The sequence below is a fragment of the Chaetura pelagica genome, unplaced genomic scaffold (genome assembly GCF_000747805.2).
Source record: "Chaetura pelagica isolate M959 unplaced genomic scaffold, ChaPel_1.0 scaffold42, whole genome shotgun sequence".
In the NCBI taxonomy this organism is placed as follows: Eukaryota; Metazoa; Chordata; class Aves; order Apodiformes; family Apodidae; genus Chaetura; species Chaetura pelagica.
Genome location: NW_009952575.1, coordinates 50372 through 76196, shown reverse-complemented (window position 1 = coordinate 76196; position 25825 = coordinate 50372). Strand labels below are relative to the sequence as shown.

The following is a 25825-nucleotide window of genomic DNA, read 5'->3' as shown; positions in this document are numbered from 1 at the left end:
GCAGGAATTAATGGAAAGCACTTGTCTGGCACCACAGCTCAACTGCTGGCCTTGATGTTAGGACATTTTCAAATCTAAAGTATTATCATAATCTATGTCTTCCTATTGTTTTACAATCTCTCCAGTTAAAAATATCAGTTGTTAAAGAAAAGGGTTAAAGAAACTATGCTACAATATGTATTTCTTAAGCTAAAACATGCTAGTGTCAAAGTGAATACAATGAATGCAAGAGAATTACATTTTACTTTCTAAATTAATTCTGTTTTTTAATTTTGATGTGGGTAAAGACATTTTAGAAAATAAACTATATGCCATATAAAACATAACTGGAAACATTTTATTAGTTATTATCTCATATATGAACATGTTAGATAACAGTAAAGAATCGTAATTGCTTATGTTTTAAAGGGTTTTTTTTTCAACAAATAGAATTTACCAGAATTAGGCAATATGCAATTACTGTTGCAAATATTTAGGTCCATAATTAACTTCAGTTGCATCAGGTGAATTCATCAACTTCAAAGACACTTAACAATGTAAAATTATCAGATGAGGACACAGCACATTTTGCCTCTGGTTTCAGTGAATTAACATTAAGACCTTCTACTGTTTTTGAAATATTACCACAATCAGAAAGTGAGTATTTGACAAAATTATTGACAAGCAAGGAGTCTGTTTGTATGGGATGTAGATACACACACGCTTACGTATCTCTTGGAACTTACTGAGTACCCAACGAGGGTTTCCACAGATGCTCCCTGCTTTGGCTGGCAGCTAATGTGATAGAACGTGAACAATAGATGGTGTTTCTCTGTGAGTTTTGCTGGCAGTTTAATTTTCACTTCTTCATAGAAGTCAGGGGACCTGTTTAAAAATGTCAAGCATGTTTCCCATGTAAGTATGAGACTAAGCAGAAGGCAAACTTGCCAGCAGCGTTTTAGATGTTAGAGTTATAATAACTGTATAAATCCTGAAAACAGCACTTAGAGTTGAGTTAAACAAAGTGCATACATATACAGCTGTATTTATGAACTATCTACAGTTTTGAATCAGGAAGAGCATAGCTGGTATAAATTGGAATGTTTCAGCTTTTACCTTTCTACAGTTTCATAAACATTCAATCTTAATCTTAGGTGCAGTATATTCATTGTATCAATCCTAAATCCTGAGTCCACATTCACAAGAACGAGAATGTCCCTTCAGCTCATTTGGATCTATGAATTTGTTTAGGTGAATGCTGTTATGAAGCTGTACTGCTGCTTTCTGCTTGTGCTCCCTAATCTTCAGATTAGGAATATTTTCAGCTAACGTCTGAAAACCTCCACATATGAAAAACAATGATTGCTTATCATAAGTGGTCACTTATGCAAATACATGTAGCAATCCAAATTAGATATGAAAAACCCAAACAAAATGTAAATGTTTAAAATGGGTTACTACTAGCATTGCTTGATTAACTAGGTTAAGAATTATGTACAGAGGTCATGATTAATACTTCTCAAGTCATACAAACAGTAACAATACTTACTTGTTATGATATGTGACAGCTGTGTGTATTTCTTGCACAAATTCTGGACCCGAAGATTTCCCAAAAATTACCTACATTAGCAAGAAAAGAAAGTAATAACAGTCAAGTCTAAAGCATGTAATTGTACAAATTTTAAGACAGAATTCAAAGCCTGAAAATTACTCTTCAGTTTTATCTTAGCATGTTGACATATATGTCTTATTACCAAGCATCTTCTCCACACATAATTCAGTGTAAAACATCAGGAAAATGGAGCAGAGGTAATTTCCAAACCACTGATTACCCCATGTGACATTCTACAGTCATGCATTAAAGAGTCAGGAATTGCCAGAATAAAGTTATGGCAAGTCTTTTACATATTGTCACATTGTCTTTAACTACATGATAAAAAGTTAGACTAAAATTATGTTTAGAACTTTGTTCTTCAGCTGTAGCCTGCTCACTTAGGGTGAGATGTGTGTCACTGTAACTTAGAGCTCCAAATGAAGAGAATCTATGATGAAAAATGGGGACTTTCGGTGTTTGATTTTCTTCCCTCATTTTATATACAGCCTCATAGTAAGGTCCTGCAATCCAGTAACTTTAAAGGGAGCTCTGGGAGATAAGCTTAGACAAGGACATCTGTACAGCACAAGTCCATATATATTGAGATGAGGCTGTCTCACAGCTGAGAGGGATGCCAGATGAACTGCGTCTGTCCTAAGAAGTTGTCAAAACCTGATTGTAGTTATGGGCAGAGTTCAAGGAAACCAACAACACAGCATCATGTAAAAGATGTTACATTCAAATGGCACATCTCCAACCCTGGAAGTAAAGTGGCTTTGGAAAACACTGTGCTGATGCTCCAATTTCAATTCCAGAGATCACGTGGCTGCAAAGTATGCAGAGTCAGCACACTGATAAAGGCTGGTTTGGTGTCAGTCTTTGCTCCAACATATTGTTGGATTAAAGTTCCTCAATTAAATATTTGCACTCATTTTTTCCCCATCTAACACATAAAATCACCTGCTCTGCTAATATTGCACATGTATTCCCTACCATACAGTGTGTTTCAATCACAGAAAACCTACACTGCATGATTGTGCACCCATTCAAATTCAAGCAATGAAGATCTCAACCTCTACCCTCCAGTGCTGCACCTGAGTATTTGTGTACATGCAGTGCATATGGAAGAGTTACACTGGAAGACAGACTACATAATTTTTAAGAAGTGTCTAAAACTCTATTAATTTTACCATTAGAGTTTCCAACACAACGTTGATTTAATACAGTGTTACTCTTCTAAAAACAAGACAGGGAGACTTAGATAAGAGGGAGTAATATGTCTCTGTGCCCCTCAAGTGACAGGTATTTCCTATTGCGGGTAAGGACTACAGCTCTATTTTCTGGTGGGAAATACAAGCTTCACAAGCTCTCTGATGTTAGGCTTCCTGAGGCCTCACTAGAAACTGTGGTGATGGGAACTAAACAATGAGTTATCTCTTCAGAGGCTCCTCAGAAATGCACATAAGCAAAAAGCCTGCTAAGAAATCCCAGCATTTATTACTGGCATGGCACAGGATGGGTCTTCACCACACATGAACTGGATCTTGATGGTAATGTTTCTTGCAGAAGCTGGTCGGTTAGCAAAATTCAGCCTCCTAGGGTAGACATAGAGGAGATTTCTGGAAGAAAGAAAAGGAAGAATAAAATGTGTAAATTACAAATATTTGCATTTCAAAACAAAGTTCACTAACTAGCATTTTGCAGTTTCTCTCCGTGTCCTTCAGTTCCACCTAGATAGTGAAAGTTTTGCCAGAACTCCATTACAAAGGTTCACAAGGAAAAGCTAAGTTCTTTACTGTGACACATAGAGCATCCTATGTTTAAGGATTCTCATGCAGTAAGCTAGGTCTTTGAGAAGGCAGGCTTCCTGTCTCTCTCTCTCTTTTTTTTAATATGCAATTCCCATTTCAAATTAATAAATATCTTTGCTTACTGTAATGATAAACAGGAATCTCTCAAGAAAGCTACTCCCTTCTCAGCTGTGAATAATCAGATTTTGGAAGGGGTAAGGAATCACACAGAGGTGATAAAAACAAGTAAACCAGCAAATGAAGCCAACAACTGAAGTGTATCATACAGCCCTAGCTTTTAGCAACAAATGGTATATATCTGGAGATTATGCAAATCAAGAAGAAGCATCAATTACTTTAGTAAATTGAATAAGAATTTTCTTAGTAAATACAAAAAAGACCTATAACTTTAGAAACTGACATTTTTCAGTAATTAATATGACTAATGCTTTAAAATACTGCACACTTTGCTTTTTACTATCCTCTGTACCTGGACACATCACTAAATGTAAAAAGCACCTTTAATTTCTCTGGGGAGTTTGGCAGCACAGAGGGTCCTCCAAGTTCAAACTCAACAATTCTGGTAGAAGAGTCAAAATGCTTACAGCAAGCTTTTCCTCCAGTGAAGTCTATGTCAGGTCTGAGATTTTAGCTAAATCTGGATTACACACACTCTGGCATCACGACGACATCTATTCAATGTCTGATTTTTCTAGTCTGATACAGAATTCTCATTGTTTATCCTCTCAGTGTAAGGAATAAGACTAGTGTTGGTAGAAGCCTGCTGGCTTCCAATGAGAAACAATGAGAACTAGTCACAGGCTTTCATGCTTTCTCTTTGTTTGTGATAGTTAGAAGCTACACACAAAATTGCCCCGTCATCATAGGTATCTCCTCAGCACCACTGTCAGCTGAAAATGTGGAGCAGCTTTGGAGAATGTTGTCTTCAAGTTAGACAGCCCACCATCTATTTATGGTATCCCAAGTTCTGGAAAACTGTGATTGACTCTCCTTATTGCCATGTGTCACTTCAAATACACAGTCCAAGCTGCTTTGCTAACCAACACATGCTACTTGAGCCATGGCTTGCCTTAGCAAACAAACACATAACCTGCCTTTCCCTTTGCTCAGAATAGTACTCCTGCCTGCCACACTAATGCACTTTCTTCCCTACCTTCTTAAATGCAATTTCTGCTCTGCCAAATTCTGTCCAAGATGAGATTATGAAAACCTAAGTGAAAGAGAGGAATATATTGGTAACCTCCACTGAATTATGCTTGGGGAAATGACATATTAAATGAAGGTTATTATCAATATTACATCTGCCAGAGGTGAAGAAATACATGTAAGGGAGGGTGCATAATCCAGTCATAGCTTCATTAATCTGCACCCCAGCTGAAGATGACACAAATCCATATAATGTCCCTGAGCACTGGATTTTACATTTACATGTGACTTGAGATGAAAGATACGTAAAAATCACAGAGAGCTCTTCGCTGACTACACAACCAAGGAAGCATTATTCCAGCAAGTACTGTACCAAAGAGCTACAGCTTGTGCCATTTATGCTCAAGCATAAATGCTCAAGCATTATACAGTCTTGCCTGTCTCAAAAATACTCAAGGATGGAGTAGAATGCTATCACCAAAGCAGAAGGCCTCCAGCTCACACTGCAGACTTTGGCAAATCTGAGCACAACATCAAGCAGTTTGCAACTAAAAGAAACAAAACAGCAAAGGAAAGGGCTTTTCCCCCTCCTTCCTCTGAAAACCCCATAAATGTTAGGCCCTCCATTATCCAAGAGAGGAATTCTTGAGGCTGGTTAAGCTGAGTTACTGCTGGAGCGATGGGACAAATCTCTCTTCCTCAGCACCAACATTTCATATTGGCAGTAAGTGGCATAATTTTAATTTATATTTAATGAGAAAATAAAGTTATAAACAAACTTTAAATTATATTATTTTTTCCTATTAAAAATAGAACGGTATTGAAAAATAAATCTTGGAATGTTTTGACATTTTCAGGGAATGATTTTTATTGAGGAAATGTAGGTACACAACAAAAAGAAGTGCTCAATTTCACAGTGCACAGAGAAAGTAGGCTGGCTGATCTCTCTGGCATAAATCAGAAAGAGCATAATTTAAAATAATGGCATTACACCAATATAAAAACTAGCAAGAGCTAAGTTCAAAGACTATAACAGAAGACTTTGCTTCACTTAGCACACAGGAGAAAGCTATTGTTTAGCAAATAAGACTTTCTTCCTCTGAAAAATTTTACATTGGCATGTTCTATCCCCCCAAGATAAACAAAACCTTTGCATTTCTTTTTAAATATTCAGGAAAAAAACGGAAGCTAGAAATATTATTAGTATTTGTCTGGACATGTGCAGAAGTATTATTATGCCAGTAAGAGCTTACCAGCTTGTTTTTTTATTAGTTATTTATAAGTTATTTATTTGTTATTCAAGTACATTTCTATACGTAACCCTCTCCTACATTCATGGTAACTTTAATAGAAAACAGGTAACTATTTCATTCACTTTTAATTCTTCTTATACTTCAATCTATAGCATTGGTAAAAAAATCAGTTTTCGGACTCACATTTAAAAATTACATTTAAAATTTAGATCACCTGTAACACACGAGCAATGGTATCCTGGCTTGTATTAGCAATAGTGTGGCCAGCAGGACTTGGGAAGTGATCATCTCCCTGTACTCAGCACTGGTGAGGCTGCACCTCAAATACTGTGTTCAGTTCCTGGCCCTTCACTACAAGAAGGACATTGAGGTGCTGGAGCGTGTCCAAAGAGGGGCAACTGAACTGGTGAAGGGTCTGCAGAACATATCTCACAAAGAGTGGCTGAGGGAAATGGGGTTGCTTAATCTGGAAAAAAAAAGAGGCTGAGAGGAGACCTTATCACTCAGTATAACTATCTGAAAGGAGGTGGCAGTGAGGTGGGGGTTGATTTTTCTCCCAAGTAACAAGTGATAGGACAAGAGCAAATGGCCTCAAGCTGTGCCAGGAGAGGTTTAGATTTGATATTAAGAAAAAATTCTTCACCAAATGAGTTGTCAGGTACTTGTGAAGACACCCAGGAAACTGGATGAGTAAGCATCCCTGGAGGTATTTAAAAGACATGTAAATGTGGGATTTTGAGACATGATTTAGTGGTGGACTTGTCAGGTTTAGGTTTATGCATGGACCTGATGATCTTAAAGGTCTATTTCCAACCAAAATTATTTTATTATTCTAAATACATTACCTTACATTCCCTAAATATGCTTTATCTGTCCAAATGGAGCACTCATGTGATTGTCTGGTGAAAAGTGTCTCACATGTGGCTAAGTGATTCTGGCTTGTCAGAAAAGGAGGTGCTTTCAATGGCACTGTGCAAATGCAAATGTTAATTCTTGGGCGCCACCAAGTTCCAGACTGTGCTGTGTCCTAATGTTTATGAAGCTGCGCCCTCTTACTTTCTGGGAAACTATTTCTCGAGTTAATTAAGTTTCAGTTGGCTACTGCCCTTTCTCCTTCCAAACTGGTGTGTTGTCACAAGGCAGTTGAAACATGACCTAGCATTTCTGCATTTTTACACAATTTCCCTAGTGTATCTAACTGTCTTTCAGATTTCACTTGGGTATTAACTGATTGAGTTTCCTGTTTACAGCATAACACTACTTACGGCATGTCAGTTGTGTCACCACCACTTTAATTCAGTAATTAAAGGTTAATGAAGGCAACTATTCTTTATAGATACTGTTTTTGTTACTACAAGTTAGGATGAACAGATCCTACTTTTTTTTGCTACCAAGACTTTTACTTAGGGTGAAAGTCAAGACAGAGCCCAAAAAGCCTGAAGAGACTAAGTATACTGGGTGTGAACTCTTGCTCAGCAAGTGTAACTATTGAGCTATAGCAAGAATTTCTTCTACTGTGGGTGTATGTATTCAATATAGACACCGTAGCAACTGAAGGATAGCGTGGAGACAACCAAACTTGGTTCACAAGATGCACAAATTAATTTTTCAGCATGGTGGCTTTCATATTCATAATGTCTGGATGCTGAAGTTTATTTGGTGAGAACTAAAGACAGATTATTCTGTGCAGGCTCAGCTCTCCTTCCTGCTTTTCATTTTCAAAAGCAGATCTTGAGACACTACGAGGCTGCACACTGGAGTTAACACATGCTGCTCCTTGTTGGGGCCAGACAATGAATAAGAAAATTAAAATGCTATCTTATTTTTTCATTTATAAAAGGGGCATAATTACTTAAGTTCATTTACATTTGCACTTTCTTTTGTGTATATATACAGAAATGTCTGCATAAAACACCTATTTTTTTAAAATTATTATTATTTAACATTTATTTCTATCTTTCATACACAGAGAAGATAGAAGTACCATACCACTCTGCATTTTAGCATTCTGGCACCTAGCGTGGAAAGAAACTGCCCTCAGGAGTTTGAATATCACAGATTCATAGCACAACCTAGGAATAACTCCTCCAAAACATCTAATAAGGTGCTATCCAAACTGGCTTGCTTACTCATTTCCCAGCTGACATCACACTGCAAGTTGGTATTGTAAGATATGACGGCACTTCCTCTTTTTACTTTTCTTAAAAGCTGAGATCCAAATCCAGGTGTCACCAACAGTCCCACTGACTCTCCATGAAGCTGTGGAGCATCTCCCAAGAATAAAGCCTGCAGCCTTGCAGTTCTGAGTTATACTGAGCCACAGGTCCTGCTCTTCCCTTTTCCCCTCCTGCATGGGGTCAGGTGAGTGAGAGGGAAAGCTGGCTCTTTGCTAATCTCTGCTGCAGTGAGTGAGTAAGCTTTATATCCCTTTAGTCAGGTTCTTTTGCTATTCCTCACACAATTCAGTACGTAGCTACTCTTTTAGGGATCAGAACAAGTCCTTCATAATAGCGTCAACTACTAAGAAGCATTCTGATTTACTTCCATGCCTTTGCTAACACAAGGATAACAAGAAAGCTGGCATTTCTGTATCTATAATACTGTGATACACCCCTTCTGAATGATTGCTGCTTAGCTATTACTAGTATCACAGTACTATTATGCTGCACAAATGTGTGCAGCACATTATTCTGATACTAATCTCTTCTTGGAGACTCAGATGTGACAGGCCACTGAAAAACTAAAGGAACTGCTCATCTGCATATTACTGAATACTGAGGTCTCCTTGAAAAACCCACAACAGAATAGATTTAAGAAATTACATAGCCTAGTTCCCTTGTTCATGGCGGAAAAGTACAGAGAGCAATTTGTTACTTCCTGAGATGCTCGGATGACTCAAACTAACAGTAGAAATCACCCAGCACAAACATTTACCAAACCGGCTAAAAATTTTCAAAAGATGTACTGGGAAAAAACACTGCAGAGGAAAGATATAGCCAAGTCAATGAGAGCTGTGAGGGATTTTCTTCTTGACATTTCAGAAAAATTTTCACAGGACAACATAATTAGATTAGTAGACACACTACACAATTAGATTAGTAAACACACTACAGAACATTCTGCAGGCATTTTATCTTTTAATGGCTAGTGTGACCTAATAATCAGCCCAATGTAACATTTAAAAAATGTTTTTAGTTTCTATTTTGAAAAAAACCAACAAACCTGAAACCACAATGATTTTTGAAAATATTTCTTAAGAAACTAAAAAATATATGTGATTTCTTACCTGTAGATAGTATGGGGAACATACACTTCTCTAATTGGGAATTCCAAAATCTCTTTGTGAGGACGACTACGATTTTCTGGAAATGGCTTCACTGGTAGTAATTCTGGTGTCAGGCAATAACCAAGGTTTTCTGGAGCTGGGGAAATCTCCAGTTTAAGAGTGCCTTTAAAAAAAAAATCAGAAAATGTCAGCAAAAATACAAAAAATAGCCAATGTATAATAAAACAAAAATGAAAGCAGTATGTGAGAAACAGGACAGAAAGAAATATACTACATGCTGGCTTGATGTACTAGTATCTTTCACAGACAAATAATATAAAATTTGTCTGGGATACATATAAAAGATAAAAGGGCCACTGCCCAATTCAGTTCTCTTTCACTCCTCCACTCAGATTGTGCCCTAGTTAATCTCTGCCAAAACAGACACCACCCATCATGAAAGCCAGGCTTCCTGCGGTGAGCAGTTACACAGTTAGTACTGATAGCATTTCCCCAAGTGTAGTTAGGTTTTCAGTTTAAATGCTCTGTTGTGATAAATGAAAACCGTTGGGGAACTCAGACTTGTAATTTTTTAACATCAGCTAAACAGGAAAAACAGCTTTGCACTCAGTTAATATTTTTAAGGACCCTTTACAACCCAGAAGAGCTTGAACTGTAATTTATGTAAAATGGGAAAAAAAAAAGCAAGCAGCTGGTTAAGTTTTTGACAGCAGCCAAACACTGTCTCTGCTTTTATACTTTGTTAACTAACACTGACCCAAATATCCAAATAAGAAAACTGCATACATTTTAATCTCGCTCTGTAAAATATGAACCGTTAAAAACATTGCAAGGAAAGAGCAAGGATCTGAGAAATTTGTTTTAAAGCACAGTCTTCAAGCAGACAGAATAATAACAAAAGACATTCAACAGATACACTGAAAATTAGGGAATAAAGCAAATAATTATATAATATCATGCTAAATATGAATCTCCATACTCATTCCTACAGAAAAAACCTTTAAAGCATCTGTGCTCAGGTAGACACTGGGAACCCAGAAAGTTCTGCAACAGGACTACAGATTACTATAGATTTAAAACTCAAGTTAATTATATTTTGGGGTTGGAATTTACAGAACTATTTAGGGGAGAAAAGTACATATATCCTATTTCATCCAAAATTACTTACGTACCTGGTAAAGTCTTAATTCTTCTCTGCAAGGAAGATGATCTTTTGAAATCGGCTAAAAATTTGAACAGATCTTCATCACTGAGCCTGTCTCCTTCCTACCAGGAGAAAAACAAAAATCAGTACCTTTATAACAATACTTGATAAAACTGAGGAAAGCTTCTGAGTGAGCCTTGTCCTTGAGGCATGCAAAGCAAGCAGGTCACTGCCTCCTTGATAGCAGTTATCCTCTATTCCCACACAAATGGAAAAAAAATGTCTTAGGCATTCTGATATAAAGAGTATCAAGCACCTGTTTAAAGAAGGTGCTGAGGGTCAGAGAGGTTGTTTTGAAGTTTGAAACTGGAGAGTTGTCCTCTGAGCTGAGACTTCTCTCAGAAGGTCTTCTCACTTGTAGCAGTGCTGCCCTCTTGTCACTAGTCGATCCTTTCCCTTCAAATGAAAATCAAATGAACTTTCTTTGTGTTGCTTCAGTAGAAAGACTATCAGAATACAATACAAATCCACAACTTCCCAGCAACAGCAGAGGATAAAAGCAGTACTTAAAACATTCTACTACTTTTATTTCAGACTATGTGAAATAGTGTAATGGCAGAACACAGCTAGTAAAGTATTTCTGCTGCACACTACAAGCTCATTGAAATTTGTAGTTCATGGGTTCTCAAGCACATTTGTCAATGCTGTTGGCAAATGGTCCTGTATACTCTAGAAACTAAAACATATTTTGTACATATTTTGTATTGCAAATTAACTCCATATGGCAAAGGGGGTTTTACTTCTACAAAACAAATGTTAAATGAAAATTGGGCCTGAAACATAGACGAATATTTAGCATACATAAAAATAATATGCATAGATGAACAGTAAAACAGTGAGCATATTAACTTGTAAAAGTTTGTCGCACTGAAAAGGAACGCTGAGAAGACAGACTTCAAACCTGTTGCTCATTCTAGATGCCAGAGTGAATGACATTGTTTCCTATACACAGTCCTAGCAAAGAGTTGGTTTGCATTAGTTAGAAAAGTTAGACAACTACCGTTTAAGCCTTCAGCCTCAGCTATATCTCTTTCAAGTGTTGAAAGGTTGAAGAAATTAGTTAGGCTTATGGGAATCCAGGCAAATGGCATCCGGTATTTCCCCAGTCGCTGACAAAAGGATTCAGCCTGGGCTTTCAGTTTTTCAATCTTTTCTTTTGTCTAAAACAAAGGAAATAATGACTATTCAAAAACCAATAATTTGTTTTAATGCTACTGTAGATAAAAATAAAAAATACATATTTACAGTTCATTAAATAATTTGCATTATCGTATCTTGTGTTTTCTTGCTACATTACTGTCAGAATCCTAATGGTTTTGATTTGACATTCACTTCTCATTTCTTTTCAGTGAGCTTACTTTCATTATAGAAGAGGAAAATGCAGATCTTTTTGCAGTGACCCTCAATCCCAGCACGAACAGTAACCAGGAAATTTTAGCAGATTCTACTTAATTCATCAGGTACCAAATTAACACTCTGCTAAAAGCAATATTCTAGAAGTGAGAAACTTGTGGAAGTCCAGCAAATAGGGTCACTCTGATCCAGTAAATTACTTCCCTGAACAGCTCATGTTATCTGTGGCTGACAGCTCTGACCTGGCCGTGTACACACCACAGCAGGTTGTTTGTCCATCCAAATCAATACAATGTCTCTGTGGTACAAATATTTCCGCTAACTCCACATTGCATTATCATCTCCTTTGCTCGCCCCTGTCTGCTTTGTGACTCAACACTTCATCAGCATTGATTTTGAAAGGGGTCAGTAATGAAAAGGCATCTTGTCTTCTCATGAATTCTTCGTATTGGTCACAGACACCAGAGTGCTTGCGCCAGGGATGCACCCTTTGTCCTTAATATTCTTGCCATTCTGTGCTATTCTGAAGGTTCTGCTCTTTCTCTGTGTTTTGTTGTGCATGCATTTTTTGATCTAAACACCCATATACCTATATACTTACCTTGCCAGCCTCACTTTCTTTAAGAACTGTGTAGGGTTCTGCACAGTCTCCAATTTCTCCTTGCTGAAGCACTTTTTCTATCTACAAAAAGCAGTAAAACAAGACACCCATAAACAAAAAATACCACTCAACCAGTAAGATATTGCTTCTCTAGCAATATATAAAAGACTGCCTAAAATGCACAATACAGAAGTCTTAAAACTGTCTTCATGGATTAACCAATACTAAATGTTCTACTAGTTTTCCATCTGGTTTGTTAGAAAACAGGAAATACATATGTGACAACGCTGTAAATCGGGTACTACTGCGTTTTCATTGAAATTAAGACAGGAAAATGAACACATTCCAAATGAAATGGTTCAGGCTAACTCAATTTCAAGATTAAATAAACAAAACTGTACAAAATGCACTAATCCACTGCCACAAAACCTCCACATAATGTAATGGCAAGTTTTTAAAATGGCTTATTTCACTTTACTGTGAATTTCCTTTAGATAGAGAGAGGAAAGTCTAAATACTTAGTACAACCAGAGCTTAGGGACGATGTTGAAGTACCACTGTAACATACCTTTATTACTAGGTATATATCCGAAGACGGATAAGTGACAGAAAATACGGCTGATCTTGCTTGAGTAGACAAGTCAATGGAGGGTGTATGAGAACGCAAGAATCCTCTTAATGAATCAGGGTTGAGGTCACAATGAAAGTTTTCTGAGATCTTGAAAAGAAAAAAGAATGAAAATGTATGGCAAAGCAAAAATGCCTCAAATTTTATGTTAAAATGTCAAAAGTAGTAACTAGAACTAGAAAATAAAACAACTGCAAGCACCTGATTTTGACTGAATAAAAAGAATTCTGGATCAGACTGCATGTGTGAAAAAGCAGCATGTTTTTTGTAAGTTTTCCTAAATTACTACTCTAGAGATGAAAACCAAGCCAACTGAACAAATACTACGTGCACACTTACCTTTTTTCTTTCTTTTATATCATACAGAGCTATGCATGCAAACAAAGGTTCGATCTCTATATCAAATCTGTTAAGGAAAGATACATAGCACACTAATTAATACTGCAGTCTTTTGACTGTATAATAAAAACAATGAAAGGGCTATATTTTGACTTGCAACTCCATTAGAAATATTTAGTTCCACACTTAAACTCTGAAACCCTGTCGGTTTTTTTTTGTTTGTTTGTTTGGTTTTTTTTGTTAGAGCATTTTATTAGATGATTGCAAGAGAAAAAGAAGAGAATTAAAATGCATAGAAAATATTTTCTAAATTTTTCAGAAAGGTGGTCTCAGATACCAGTTAAAAATTGTCATACTTCTCTTGATTTTTTTTTTTCCCCATTTATCAACTGTAGAGTGTATGGAGACTGATTTAGTTTGTTGGAAATATATAATTTGGGCTCATTCCCATCTCCTTTTCATCCTGACAAGTTAAAGACTTCCGTAATAATAGAAAGAAATAGTCCTCTGCTACATGAAGAAAGAACAAGGAAGCATGCAAACAGTTGCTGGACAGGAGGCCTGCAGTGGTGCAGCAGGGTCAGCAGCCTACACTGCTATGAACTGAGGAATGGAGAGTGAAGCCTGTGAAGTATACTTACTTTAGAGTCTGCAGCTTCACCAAAATCCTGTTGCCCAGATGTTCCTTTGGGCGATCTGGTACTGGCCGTATCTCCACTGCATCTTCCTATCATTAAAGAACTATTCCAGTCATACCCAGTTAAAACAACTGTAAATTTACATACTTAAATAAAACCTTTATGTGACGTTTATTTGGCCTCTGCTACAGACGAGCACCTTCTTCCACTGAGTGGGCATTTTACCTCTTCAGAGAGGAAAGAAAAATTATTTATATTTCCAAATATTTACACCTCTGACCCCCATCTGCCATATTACTGCATATTTACACTTCTTGCCCTCAAGCAAGTGTTATGTAAAGGGCAACACTCTGACACAACCATGTCACCAGCACAGGGCTTGATTTTCACTGAGGCGAGTGTAATGGAACCTGGGGCAACACCATGAGTGTGAGTACAACTGTGCAACTGAGTGATGACAGGATAGCTCAAGATGGCTTTTATCGTGTTATTATGCAAAGGAAAGGTATTCAGGACAAACACCCTGTTTTTCACTCTCAGTGCACCTTAAACCTTAAACGTGCTGGAGAGCCAGCAGAGGAAGGCTCGTGGGCCAGCCAGCCCCCAGGCTCACCTACCTCCTCCAGGGAGGGGTAGAGGGCGAGGAGCTCGGCGTGCCGGTTGGTGCGCCGCGCCTCCTCTTTCTGCCTCTCAAACTCCTGGGCGCTGAGCTGCCGCAGCAGGTTTTCCAGGCGGGGGTCCGGCTGCAGGCTGCGCAGGTCGAAGTCACAGGAGGCAAGGGTTGTCCTCGAGGCCTCCTCAGGGAGCGCCTGGATGTGTCGGGGCCCCACCTGTTGGCAAACAACAAAATGGTGAGCTGTGGCTGGGACACTGGGGTGTTGTGAGGCGCACTCACTCACCAGGCAGAGAGGCCCTAAAGCCACCTCTGCCATGACGTGCTTAGTGGCAAGCACGGGGCCCAGCTTGATGCCATGACAAGCATCCTTGGACACCCCCTTTGAGGAAAGCTGCTAGATCTGGTCACTCTTCCCAAAGCGAAGAAAATGTACCTGAAAGTTTGCATCACTGGAATCCAACGTTTCTGATTCAAACGTTTGCTTTTGAAGTGTCTTGTGAAAATCTTTTTGGGATCCTTTGTTTTTCAGGCTACAAGTATCTGGATTCCCTTGGTTCCTTTCACAGAGAAGCCCGAGGAAGTCAGGATTGCATACCAAGGAGTTACGGGCAAAGTAAAACAGAAAAGACAGATGTATAAAACTATAAAACAACTGGAAACATTTTTTGTGCAAAAAAGCAGTGTAACACAGCTTTTATGCAAAAAGATGACATTTCACAACATTGTTTTATCACACCACTGCAACTCTATTATGTATATTAAGGAAGAAGATCCATTCAGGTCACTTTCACGTAGACCGTGAGCCTGACACAGCAGGAAAACCTGGCCAGGGTACAATTTCAGCTCTGATCTCCACATCAGACACAGTGATTATTTCAGTGAACTTAAGAACACAGATTTGGATCTCTTGATCTCTTGGCTGGTTCTTTACTCCTGCAATTATACACCAAGGAGCTTACTGCTCTTGTCCTGGACCTAGCTGATATGCCAAGTTAATCACAGAAAACAGGCTACAGTGCCTGTTTTTGAAGAGGGATAATTGCTATGGCACAATGTAACCCCCTCTGCTGGCAACTTCTAAAAATGTTGCAGGAAGGTACAAATTTCAAATTTTTGTGGCAGATGGAAAAAGCCAGCAAGAACCCTGAAAAAAGACACCAAGTGTATCCAGAGCTCAATTTCTTCAATTTTATTATGCAAGTTGCTAGATCCTCTGATGGTCTTCTTGCAATCAGCCTCCTTTGTTATAGTATCATACTTAATTAATTTTCCTTTCCAAAGCAACATCTGAACATCTCAGTACTTTCCTAAAGATGCTCCATGGGATAAGCAATCATTGATCAGGGAGACACCTTTTTATTACTTTTGGGAGTCACTGAATTAGATGCTCTGATGTGTTTTACCTTTAATTGTTTGCATTTTAATCGTTTACCAGTTCACTGCAAATGAAAACTGAAGTCATAAAAGTGACAATCCCAGCTCTCCTTGGACATGACCTTATTTTGTAGCTGCCTTTATCACGCAGAATGAAAGACAGAAATTCTGCACAAGTTTACTTAAGACATTTCAGCCTCCAAAAGAAGTTTTGTTGATTATTTTTCACTACCTCTGGTGATAAACAGATGATTCATGAAGAAATGTATGTACCTGAAATCACACTTTCCCTGCCATGTACAAGCTACACTAGAGATGCCTTTCCTCTGAAGCTTTCCCTGAAAATTTACTTATACTGTTTATTTACCTTTTAAAGCTTGGTAGCAATTAAAACTCACCAAGAGGCAAACCCTGGTTTTATCACACATGTCAAGATAATGGCCACACACTGAATTAAGGGGGTGAAGAAAACGAACAAGGGACAACTGAAAGGAGAAACTGACAGGGACAGGAACAACTCTCTCATTCTTTTCCTGGCAAAAACACAGACTCTTCAGCTGTGTTCAGTCCTTTGTCACATCTGTCTCTGCCCTGGGGTGTGAGGACTACCTCTGCTCATGCCACCCACCAAAGACTCTTCAATCTCTTGTTCTGAACTTTCATATCTGTGAACAGATGAAAGTCACTTACACATTCATCTCACCCATAGCTCACCAGATCATACATTTAGCAAGCTGACGTATGAGTCTTTGTCTCTCAAGTAGGCAACTACAGTTTTCCCAGCCTTTACCAAAATAATGGAAAGCTTTCTATGACTACTTTTTCTCACTTCTCTCTTAACGTCTGTTCTTCCTCTCATATGTGTTTTGAAAATAGTGTCCAAGCATAACATGCAACTCCCAGTAACAATCTGGCACTGGTTTATGTGACACTGCAGCATCTTTTATACTGTCTTGTTCTTTGCAATTTTTTATAACTTGCTTGCTTTGTTAGCCAGAGTCATCAAAGCTTAGCTCTCTGGCAGGGCTCTTCATCATTTACTGCAACTCAACTGCTCAATAAAGTTTTTTAATGCAAATTTGCCTTATCTGAGTTAATGAAATAGTAAAACACACGACAAATCTTTTCATACATGAGTATTTCTACAGCTTAGTTCGCATTTCTATAAGTACACACAAGTGGAAAATCTGCTGTTCTGGTTTTCTCCACACCTACATTACTGCTGGCTCCCTGCTCATGCACAAAGTAAGCTGCATGCTGACTCTTAACAGCTCTCAGAACCAAGCTGGTGACAGATCTAGCAACTGAGCTCTGAGCTGCAGGTGGAGAGCCTGCCAAACCCACTAGCGCGTTTCCAGTGACTCACTGTGGAACACTTCTGAGAACTCAATCAGTTTCATCAGCACCCCCAGAGGAACCTAGTAACCCTCAGTAGCTCCTCTGCCCCTGCATGAGGTTCACAATTAAGCAATGCAATTCCTTTGCAATCACCAGGAGTAAACCCGTAATGCACTGATTGCTAATGTACATCAGGTCAGAAAAACAGAGAGTAGCAAGGGCAGGTACAGGGGCACAATGAAATGGCAGCAAATATGCAAGCACTCTACCATCGACTGCTACTACTGCTTTTCCAGAGCAGGGCATGAGCAAAGGAGGGGATATATGGGAACTGGCACAGAAAGATAGAGCTGAAAACCTATGTCTGATGAACAGGAGGGGATACTGAGGTAGGAGACAAGCTCTAATGGCACAGTGCATGGCTGAGAGTCTGGGAACACACACCCTCACTCAGAAAGCACTGAGAGTTCCCTTCACATTTAATATATGAAATGAAATTATAAAATAAAATCCAAGGAAATTAGATTAAGTTAATTTAAATTAAATTAAATAACTTCTAACGACTACAGGTCCAACTTTATGTGTTGAATTACACTGACCACAAATGCAGAAATAATGTACTGATGTAAAATAGCCAAGGTGAATGTCACACTAATAATCCTATGAATATAATCAGTCACTGCTGGGAAAGCCTATAATTCTTGGGGTTTTTTTGCTGCTAGCAATCTGTTTCATTCTCAAACACCATTAGAAATCAGTTCTTGTTGGATTTTCAGGGCGTGGAGGAGAAAATTTTTATCTCTGTTATAACAGCATTCATCTCCTCTCTGACAAATAATATGCAATTTATTTTATATTTTATTTACTTTATCTAATTATTTATATATAGCTTACTTTCGATTCACAATCATCCACTCCCGGAGATACGTCTGAACACAGTCTCTGACATGTGAGTCTAGTTCAACCCTGGGGAAAAAGCAATATATTGTAAATATTTCGCTACCTACGTCACACCTTCAGGGCAAAGAAATTTATCTAAACATGCTTTTCAGATAAAGGCCTCTCTATTAGTCCTCTTTTATATATTTACTTCACTGCTAAACTGTTGTTTGAGTTTTAGAGAATTCTGTGTACTGCATTACTTCCCTGACAAAGGTTTTTGTTACTGTACTTATAAATTAACAAACACACATTTAACAGAGGTAAACATTTGGCACACTGTACATTCATGAAGGGGTAAGAGCAATGTTACCACAAAACACAGCAAAGTAAAAGAAATTATACCAGATACCCATCTTTGTGAGTTTTAAAACCTGATAACAAGTCTCAACATACATTATCTCGTATCAACATAGAGAGATTCCTCCTGCAAATACACAGTCTCTTGTATGGTTTTGATATATTTTTCTTTCTCATAGAACTGAAGAACATTCTAATTTTCTAATTATATTTCTAATTGCATATTTATAATTTAATTTTATTATTTCAAATAAGTCTCATGTAAATTAGGGAGTCTTCAGTGCTGTCCAATAGACTTGACACTGATGGGAACTGAAACATTAGGGAATATGACTTAGTGCTGGACTTGGTAGAGTAGGGTTAATGGTTGGACTTGACGATCTTGGAGGTCTTTTCCAACCTAAGTGATTCTATGATTCTGTGATTATAAGCCAAAGTCGATATCCATGAATTTGTTGTCACGATGTTGTAGCATAATTTCCATACCCCTGTTCTAAAAAAATTTAGGCACCTGTGACAAAATCACTTGTTACATCCTCTGATCCAACTGAGTAAGAGCAGGATACACATGCAATGCAGGAATAGGTGAAAGGTATGATATTTTTTAGCACTTGCCACCCAGAACTCAAGATTTGCAACGAATTGCCGAGACTGGGTAACAGAGGAGGACGGAGCCTGGGCTGATACCAGGCTGCTGTGTGCCCCTTTCACCAGCAGACTGATGCAGCACATGTTCACTTCCTGCATCTGGTTCAGGTGGACATATGTTTGCAAGTAGGCAGGTTAACCCAGTTTAGTTGGTGGTATCTGTTTCCTGCTCTCAGTGCCAGAAGACACCATGAACTGCATCGCCTGCGGGCCAATCTTAAGCGCATGCCTGCCCCGTGCTCTCATCTTGCCTAACATGTCCTGGCATCCTTGATGAGCATTTCTGGTGAAAGCACTAATATTGATCATGGCAGTGTGAATGGCTAAATGGGAAGCTGTTGTGTAAAAAAAAATAAATCTGCTGAAAGCGTATTTGTTAGTACTAACTACTTGAGATTTGCTAGAGACTTCTTACAAAATCCCTAATGTCACTGCAGTGCAAATCAGGCCTAAGCCTGATTGTACAGCATGAGTCTACACGTCCTACTGGAAAAACAAATACATTACTGCTGGGTTAAAATGCAGTCATGCTGGGAAGTAACCTTGGAAACAGGGGAGAAATGGTCATCTCATTTTAAATGTCTCATTTAAAAGTGAGATAATTTTTTACTATTTTCGTCTGTCTGTCTGTCTTTGTCTGTCAAAAAAAAAGGGAACTTCAAGCATAAAAATATTCACTACCTCCCACACCCATTCTTTCTTCCCAATCTAGAGGAAAAAAGAGATGCTTAGTGACCTGATTGATGCTACATAAAATTTAGCTGGCAAAACCAAACCAAACCAAACCAAACCAACCCCTCAGTTCTATGCTTACTACATGATCAGAATCAACTTGCACTTCTGGCATCACAGCACAAAATTATTTTACATACTGCCTTCCTGCCCTTCTTCACTCTGTTTTTTAGGCCTACCTCACTTCAGCTGCTTTCAGCTATCTCAGCAAGTTGTGTAAGTGCTTGCATGATTTTAAGTGTGCAAACAGGTCTAAGACAATCAATGGCAAAGTTCAAATGCTTAAAGTTCAGCAAGTACATAATGGCTAAATGGATAGAAGAGTGAGGTGTCTGGGCCAGCTTCTTCAAAACTTGCAGCACTTCAGAGGAAAGTCTCCTTACCCATCTTCTGGCATGGAGGGTTGCAAAGTCCTGCACTCTTTGGGTGTAAAGACAACGTCCAAGTCATCTTCAGGAAAGTCACCAAGTTCCTGTGCTAGTTCTGAATCCAAGTTGTTCAGCCGTGTCATTAGGAAGCCTTCAAAATCGACAGGGTCTACTGCGTCATAAAAGGAAGGCTGATGAAAGAAATAAATAGGTTTTTATTTTAGCAACAGAAGTTTTATCTTAATAGTGTAATCTAGGCTTAGTTATTTAATTCTTGTCATCGTCCCATCATTTACTAAACATATGAAACAGACTTCTGACCTTATATACAGTGCCACTGCACCTAGAATCATTTAATGCAGAGAAAAGCTGCTAACAAAACATTTAGCTAAAAAAAAAACAGAATGGGAACAATGAGAGATAAGTTTTTAAATGCAAGGAAGAAATGGAAGGCACTTCACCTAAATCCACATATATGCCTATTTTCACAGTTGAGCTTTCCTAGATGCTGGTAGGAGAGATGCTCGAGATAGATCCTGGATGCCCTAAGATGTCTTCACCCAGATTCCCATAAAGCACACACCACCCCCCTTGTCCAATCCCTGGTACCAATCAGAGTTAGAAAAAGGCAGCAGTGAGTAGAAACAACAAGTATAGGTGACCGAAATCACAGAGTCAAGCAGCATCACTTGGCAGGGAGCTGCCAATGGACTCTGCAGCACATGTGACAAAAGGCATTAGTAATAGCAAGGCCAAGGCAGTAATTCTAAGGAGTTATACTGAGCTAAGGACAAACCACAAGCACCATGGCTGCCACCATGAAAATGCCACTCATTTGAGGTGGCATCAGACAGATTCAGGATACAAATGCTGTGTGTTTTCGACTCCAGGGTTGCAGGCATGATCCACCTCAAATCAGAAGAAATTATTATTTACAGTCTCTGGGTGTTACTGGTTTGCGTACTTACTGGATTTTTCAAGGGTTAGTACAGTAACTGCACAAAAGATTACATGAAACTACTTAAGTTGTTATTGCAAACTTTAGATACCCGCCATTTCTACAACAACACATGGCATTGCACCTTGATAGAGAGCTGTTGTATCTGGTTGTATTTAATCAGCAACCCTTACACAGGATGTCCAATCAAAGCAAAGTTACACAAGAGCAAGCTCTGTCTGCACAGTATGAAGCTGTCTGGCTCTTCTTATCTGCTTCCTCTCAAAGACAGAGGTAGAAAACTTTGTTTGATATGGTACCTAAGACATGTTCCACATACACATAAGTGTAGCTTCATATATTAAAAAGTAAATGTTATTCTATGCATAAATAAAACTTATTATTTTACTTACTGTATAGCCAACAAAAATGGCCTATATATGTTTAGAAAATAGAACAACTCCTCAGTTGAGTAGAGACCAGCATCTTGTCTTGTCAATTTTCTTGACAAGTAACAAATAGATCTAAAAGCTACAGCTTTAGAAAACCTATAGTTTATGCTCTGTAAGTTCCCAAAAGGCCAAGGACACCTCAGTGTAATGAGAGCACAGAAAACTAGTTAGCGCATTAGAATAGCAGCATCGGAACAAGTTATTTACTACAAGAAAGAATTCTAGCAAAAAAATAAAAATAAAAATAGCTTCCAAATCATCCTTGTTTGTAAATAGCAGAGACTGCAATTAATTGCTCAGCCCAGATACCTTTCACATGACTGCCTTCTGAAGCTGTCAGCCAAAAATAGTCTGAACATAGATCAACTAATCTACCTCTGTGGTGTGACTGATGAGGAGTGGGAAAAATAAGAAACCCCATGTTCCAGATATCATAATTGCCTTTATATTCAATGTTACTGTGGCTACTGTCTCATCCAAGATGCATTCTGGAGCTAGTCTCCTTATACTCCAGTGTTCTTCACAAATAAAATCCGTGGACCAAACTCCTGAAGCCTTCACTCATTATTAATGAGTTGTCCTTGTGCAAAGCTCTCATGTAAGTTAAAAGGGTTTTTGCCTGAGCACTAAGTGACCTCTGCACGTGTTACACACAGAAATTTTAGCTCAATAGATCAATGAGGAATTTCACAGTTTATGAAACATACAAAAGTGTTCAACAGTAGCAAAGCTTTGGGTAACACTGAATTAAAATGGCTCACACATAACATGCCACGTCAGCCACTGCAGATAGGAAGATGAGTTAAAGATAAATCGTGGCAAATATGAGTTTTGGAACCTTTTTAGTGTTCTGGAATTGTAAGCGAGGAAGTTATTAATCTAACAAAAACCCAGAAACATTTTGAAGAAAGTGAAGCATATTTAGAAGAAATCTGCTAAAAGCATCTAGGAGAAACAAACCATTTTAAACTTTTGAAAAAACACAGATGAGGTAAATACTCCTGCAAAAGATGTAGTAGAGACCTTTAAACACAACCAACCATTCCACCCCCATCCCTCCATGCCCGCAACCCAGGTTCCCCTTTATAGGGAAACTGTATTGGTCTCTGCATAAATAAATTACCTTAACTCACCCCTCTGCCTGTACAATTAAGCAATTTATTGAATACTCTAAAAACACCTTTGGGAAAATCTCTTTCTTTGCTCTTTTTTATCCAAAGGGAAAAACTAAAGCTGACCATAAGTTCAGCAAACCATGAGGCAGTCAGCTGAACAAGTAAACCTTTTGGTTAATAGATATTTAGGTTAAGCACTACCTCTGGTTTATTCCTAGTGTAGCGCTGAGCACCCTGCATCAACACTTACGGGCAGTGATCTTTCTCAGCTATTTATTTTTAATTAATTGTCAGCTTAATATTCTTGAAGTTCACTCACACTACTGCTAGTGGGTAAAACATTGCATATTAGTATATAAGAATGAAGACATACTAAAAAAATAAAATAATGGAAGATTTATGTAAAACACAGCTTAAAGTATACAGTAGCATATTACATATTTTCAGGTGCTGAAGATGTAAGGTTTAGCATGCAAAATATTTTTGCTTAATACAATCTAATTTTTGATTAAGCACCACACTTCCTTTCAGAAGTCATTTTTCCCTTCTGACAAGTAAAATCTGTCTTGTTTCATTGTATCTTCTGTCTTTCTCTAGTTGAAGTGTTAATAACAATCTTTAATCACTAGGACTGTGTGCCTTTGGACATCAGAAATCTGACATGAATGGAAAAAGGATGGAGAAAAAGGTAAATGCAGATGGAGGGTAATGGTCTCCCTAAAGAGCGGTGCAAGTTATCAAAGGAAACAGAGATACTGTTTTAAAGAGAAGCCAGTGCTCCTTTTCACACATCTAAGAAGTATGCAAAACAATTATTCTACAGAAAACATCACAAATCATTACTGCAAACATACCTTTTTAAGGACGATGGATTAGAGGCATGTAGATTGTGGCAGCACACAAAATGGCAGCTACGGCGTAATACTTGGTAAGTGAAATGTTATCAAGCTTCTCAAGAGCAAAAGCAGTTGTCTGCACATAGAAGAAGGGACCTAGCCTCCCCAGGGTGAATAACCGCAAAGCATTTCAGATTAAGGAAGTGAGTAGTGGTGGGAGGCCCTCACACACAGGAAGTAACCGCTTACATTTAGTGTTTTATATTTTTCACAACCACTGGTGCACAAAGACACCTCTTGCTTCTACTTATGGGGTCTTACAAAACTAAGAAAAAATTAGAAGGGTAAGAAGAAGAAGAGTATGAAAAATCTCAGCCAGTTTTATTTACAGCATAGTATGTTTGCAGAATACACACCTTCTCAAAAGGCAATTTAAAAGATTTGGCATTTTTTCCCTTTGTCATAAGGTCTGTGTCATATAAGGTCTGACTTCTTCAGAGGGGAATTGCATGTGGAAGGCTGAAAATTATTTGGAGATATTAACAGTTGACTTAATTATATCTATGCAAAGCAGGGCATACTTCAGCATTTCTCACTTAATAGGCATACCCTACAGCACTGAAAAACAGGTCAGTGTGCTGACTCTGCTTCTAGCTCTGGAAACTGTATTAAGCCAAGACAGCTGAGCCTCTGTCTTTCTTTTTTCCTCTTTATTCACTGACCTCCTTTTGCAAATCATCTGTGATCACCACACAACGCATTTATTTGATGGAGCTGAATATTTCCAGCAAGGAAAGGAAGTAATATACTCCAAAACTTACTATTTTTTGTGAACAGTAGGATGCAGAAAGACTGTCTACTTCATGCTCCAAGGACCATTCTCAGTTTTTTCAAATGCGTAATTTCCTCAGCTCATCAGGGAGGTTTTTTTAACAGCTTCAAACAGAAGCCAGTGGAAAGCAAGACCGCTTAAGAAGATCACTTAATTTACCTTAAAAGAATTAAGCAATGTAGTTGCCAAACCTGTGTAAAGAAGGTACATCCAGAACTTACCAGGTGAAGACCAGAAAAGCCAGGGGAACTTAAGCTTCGTTGACAGAACTGTGCAAAGCCTGGTTGAAGAGTAAATTGCTTTCTTATTTCTGCAGAGGAGTGCCTTCAATTAAGCAGAGAAAAACACTTATAATTACAATTATGCCCATACAAATTCCAAACACCAGACTTCAGCCAATTTAATCTCTTGCTCCAGTGCTTAGAAATGTATTTTGATAATGTTCTAGATTCTTCTTGTTTTGCAGTAGATACAAACATCAAAAAAATATTTGCAATCCTATATAATTAAGATTCTGACAAAATTCCAACAGATTTTTATAATTTTATTTAAGTCCTCATAGTTGGGAAAGGCTATGCAAGAAAGAATAACTTTGCCCTTAACTGACATGTGACTGCAACCAATACAGATACATACAGATTTGTTTCTGCAAAGATAAAGGTAATAGAGCAGAGAAGAAAAATTGACAGCACAGAGGCAAATAATTTAATGAACTAGTAATTAACCAACAGATAAAAATAAGACAGGACCACTCACTGAACAGTGTCAGCTCAGACTTATGTTAATAATGCAGTCTGCTCTGAAAAAGCACAAGACAAACCAAAGCATGACTTTAAAAATCAGCCTATTAATATTTAGAACAGCCACAATCTATCAGCTGAACATTTGAGGAAAACACATCTTAAGTGCTAATGAATTTATTTCAGTGGGAGCAGAAAGAGGCCAGTATTGAATTCTTCAGAAATTCCAGAGTGACAGTACAGTTGTACATACCCAATCTAAAAATTCAGGAATCAGAGTAGCTTTGTCATTTTTCATGGAAAAAAATCAATTAATATTTAATATGATTTAAGGATAATCAGCCATAAGTGGTAACAAAATGTCTACAATATATTTCACCGTGAATGTTCAGGACAAGATTTTTGAAGGAACGGAAAATCACAGAATGGTAGAGGCTGGAAGAGACCTCTGGAGATCCTCCAGTCCAACCCTCCTGCTAAAGCAGGTTCACCTTGAACAAGATGCTCTTACAAGGTTCACTCACACAAGATGCACTTGAGCAGATTCCAAGTGAAAAAACAAAACCCTGCAGCCCACCAGAACAGCTAACTGTGCGAAAGGAGAACACAGAGGGAAGATGATTTTTCCTTTCATATGAGATTCTTTTCCAACTCCAGCAAGCACTAATAGGCATCTTAGATGCCATTACCAGATGGCACAGGACAGTTTGCCTGTTTGGTCTCCCTTCTCTCCTCTGTGAACTCTTGATTTCTGTGACTACTATAT

At 38.2% G+C, this 25825-nt stretch overlaps 1 protein-coding gene across 1 annotated transcript in view; it reads right to left on the bottom strand.

The window, feature by feature from the left end:
• The window catches only part of DOCK8 (dedicator of cytokinesis 8), a 66927-nt gene extending 42288 nt beyond the window's left edge, over positions 1-24639 (bottom strand). Inside the window, exons 1-16 of the mRNA XM_009993612.1 lie at positions 24541-24639; positions 20163-20338; positions 18055-18126; positions 14882-15005; positions 14450-14662; positions 13836-13921; positions 13195-13261; positions 12796-12945; positions 12228-12308; positions 11274-11433; positions 10530-10669; positions 10242-10335; positions 9070-9232; positions 3075-3192; positions 1529-1599; positions 726-864 (exon numbers count right to left, since the gene is read on the bottom strand). Coding sequence (XP_009991914.1) covers positions 726-864; positions 1529-1599; positions 3075-3192; positions 9070-9232; positions 10242-10335; positions 10530-10669; positions 11274-11433; positions 12228-12308; positions 12796-12945; positions 13195-13261; positions 13836-13921; positions 14450-14662; positions 14882-15005; positions 18055-18126; positions 20163-20290 — 1806 coding nt within the window. The 5' untranslated portion in view covers positions 20291-20338; positions 24541-24639. The remainder of the gene's footprint in view (positions 1-725; positions 865-1528; positions 1600-3074; positions 3193-9069; positions 9233-10241; positions 10336-10529; positions 10670-11273; positions 11434-12227; positions 12309-12795; positions 12946-13194; positions 13262-13835; positions 13922-14449; positions 14663-14881; positions 15006-18054; positions 18127-20162; positions 20339-24540) is intronic.
• Positions 24640-25825: the final 1186 nt, after the last annotated feature.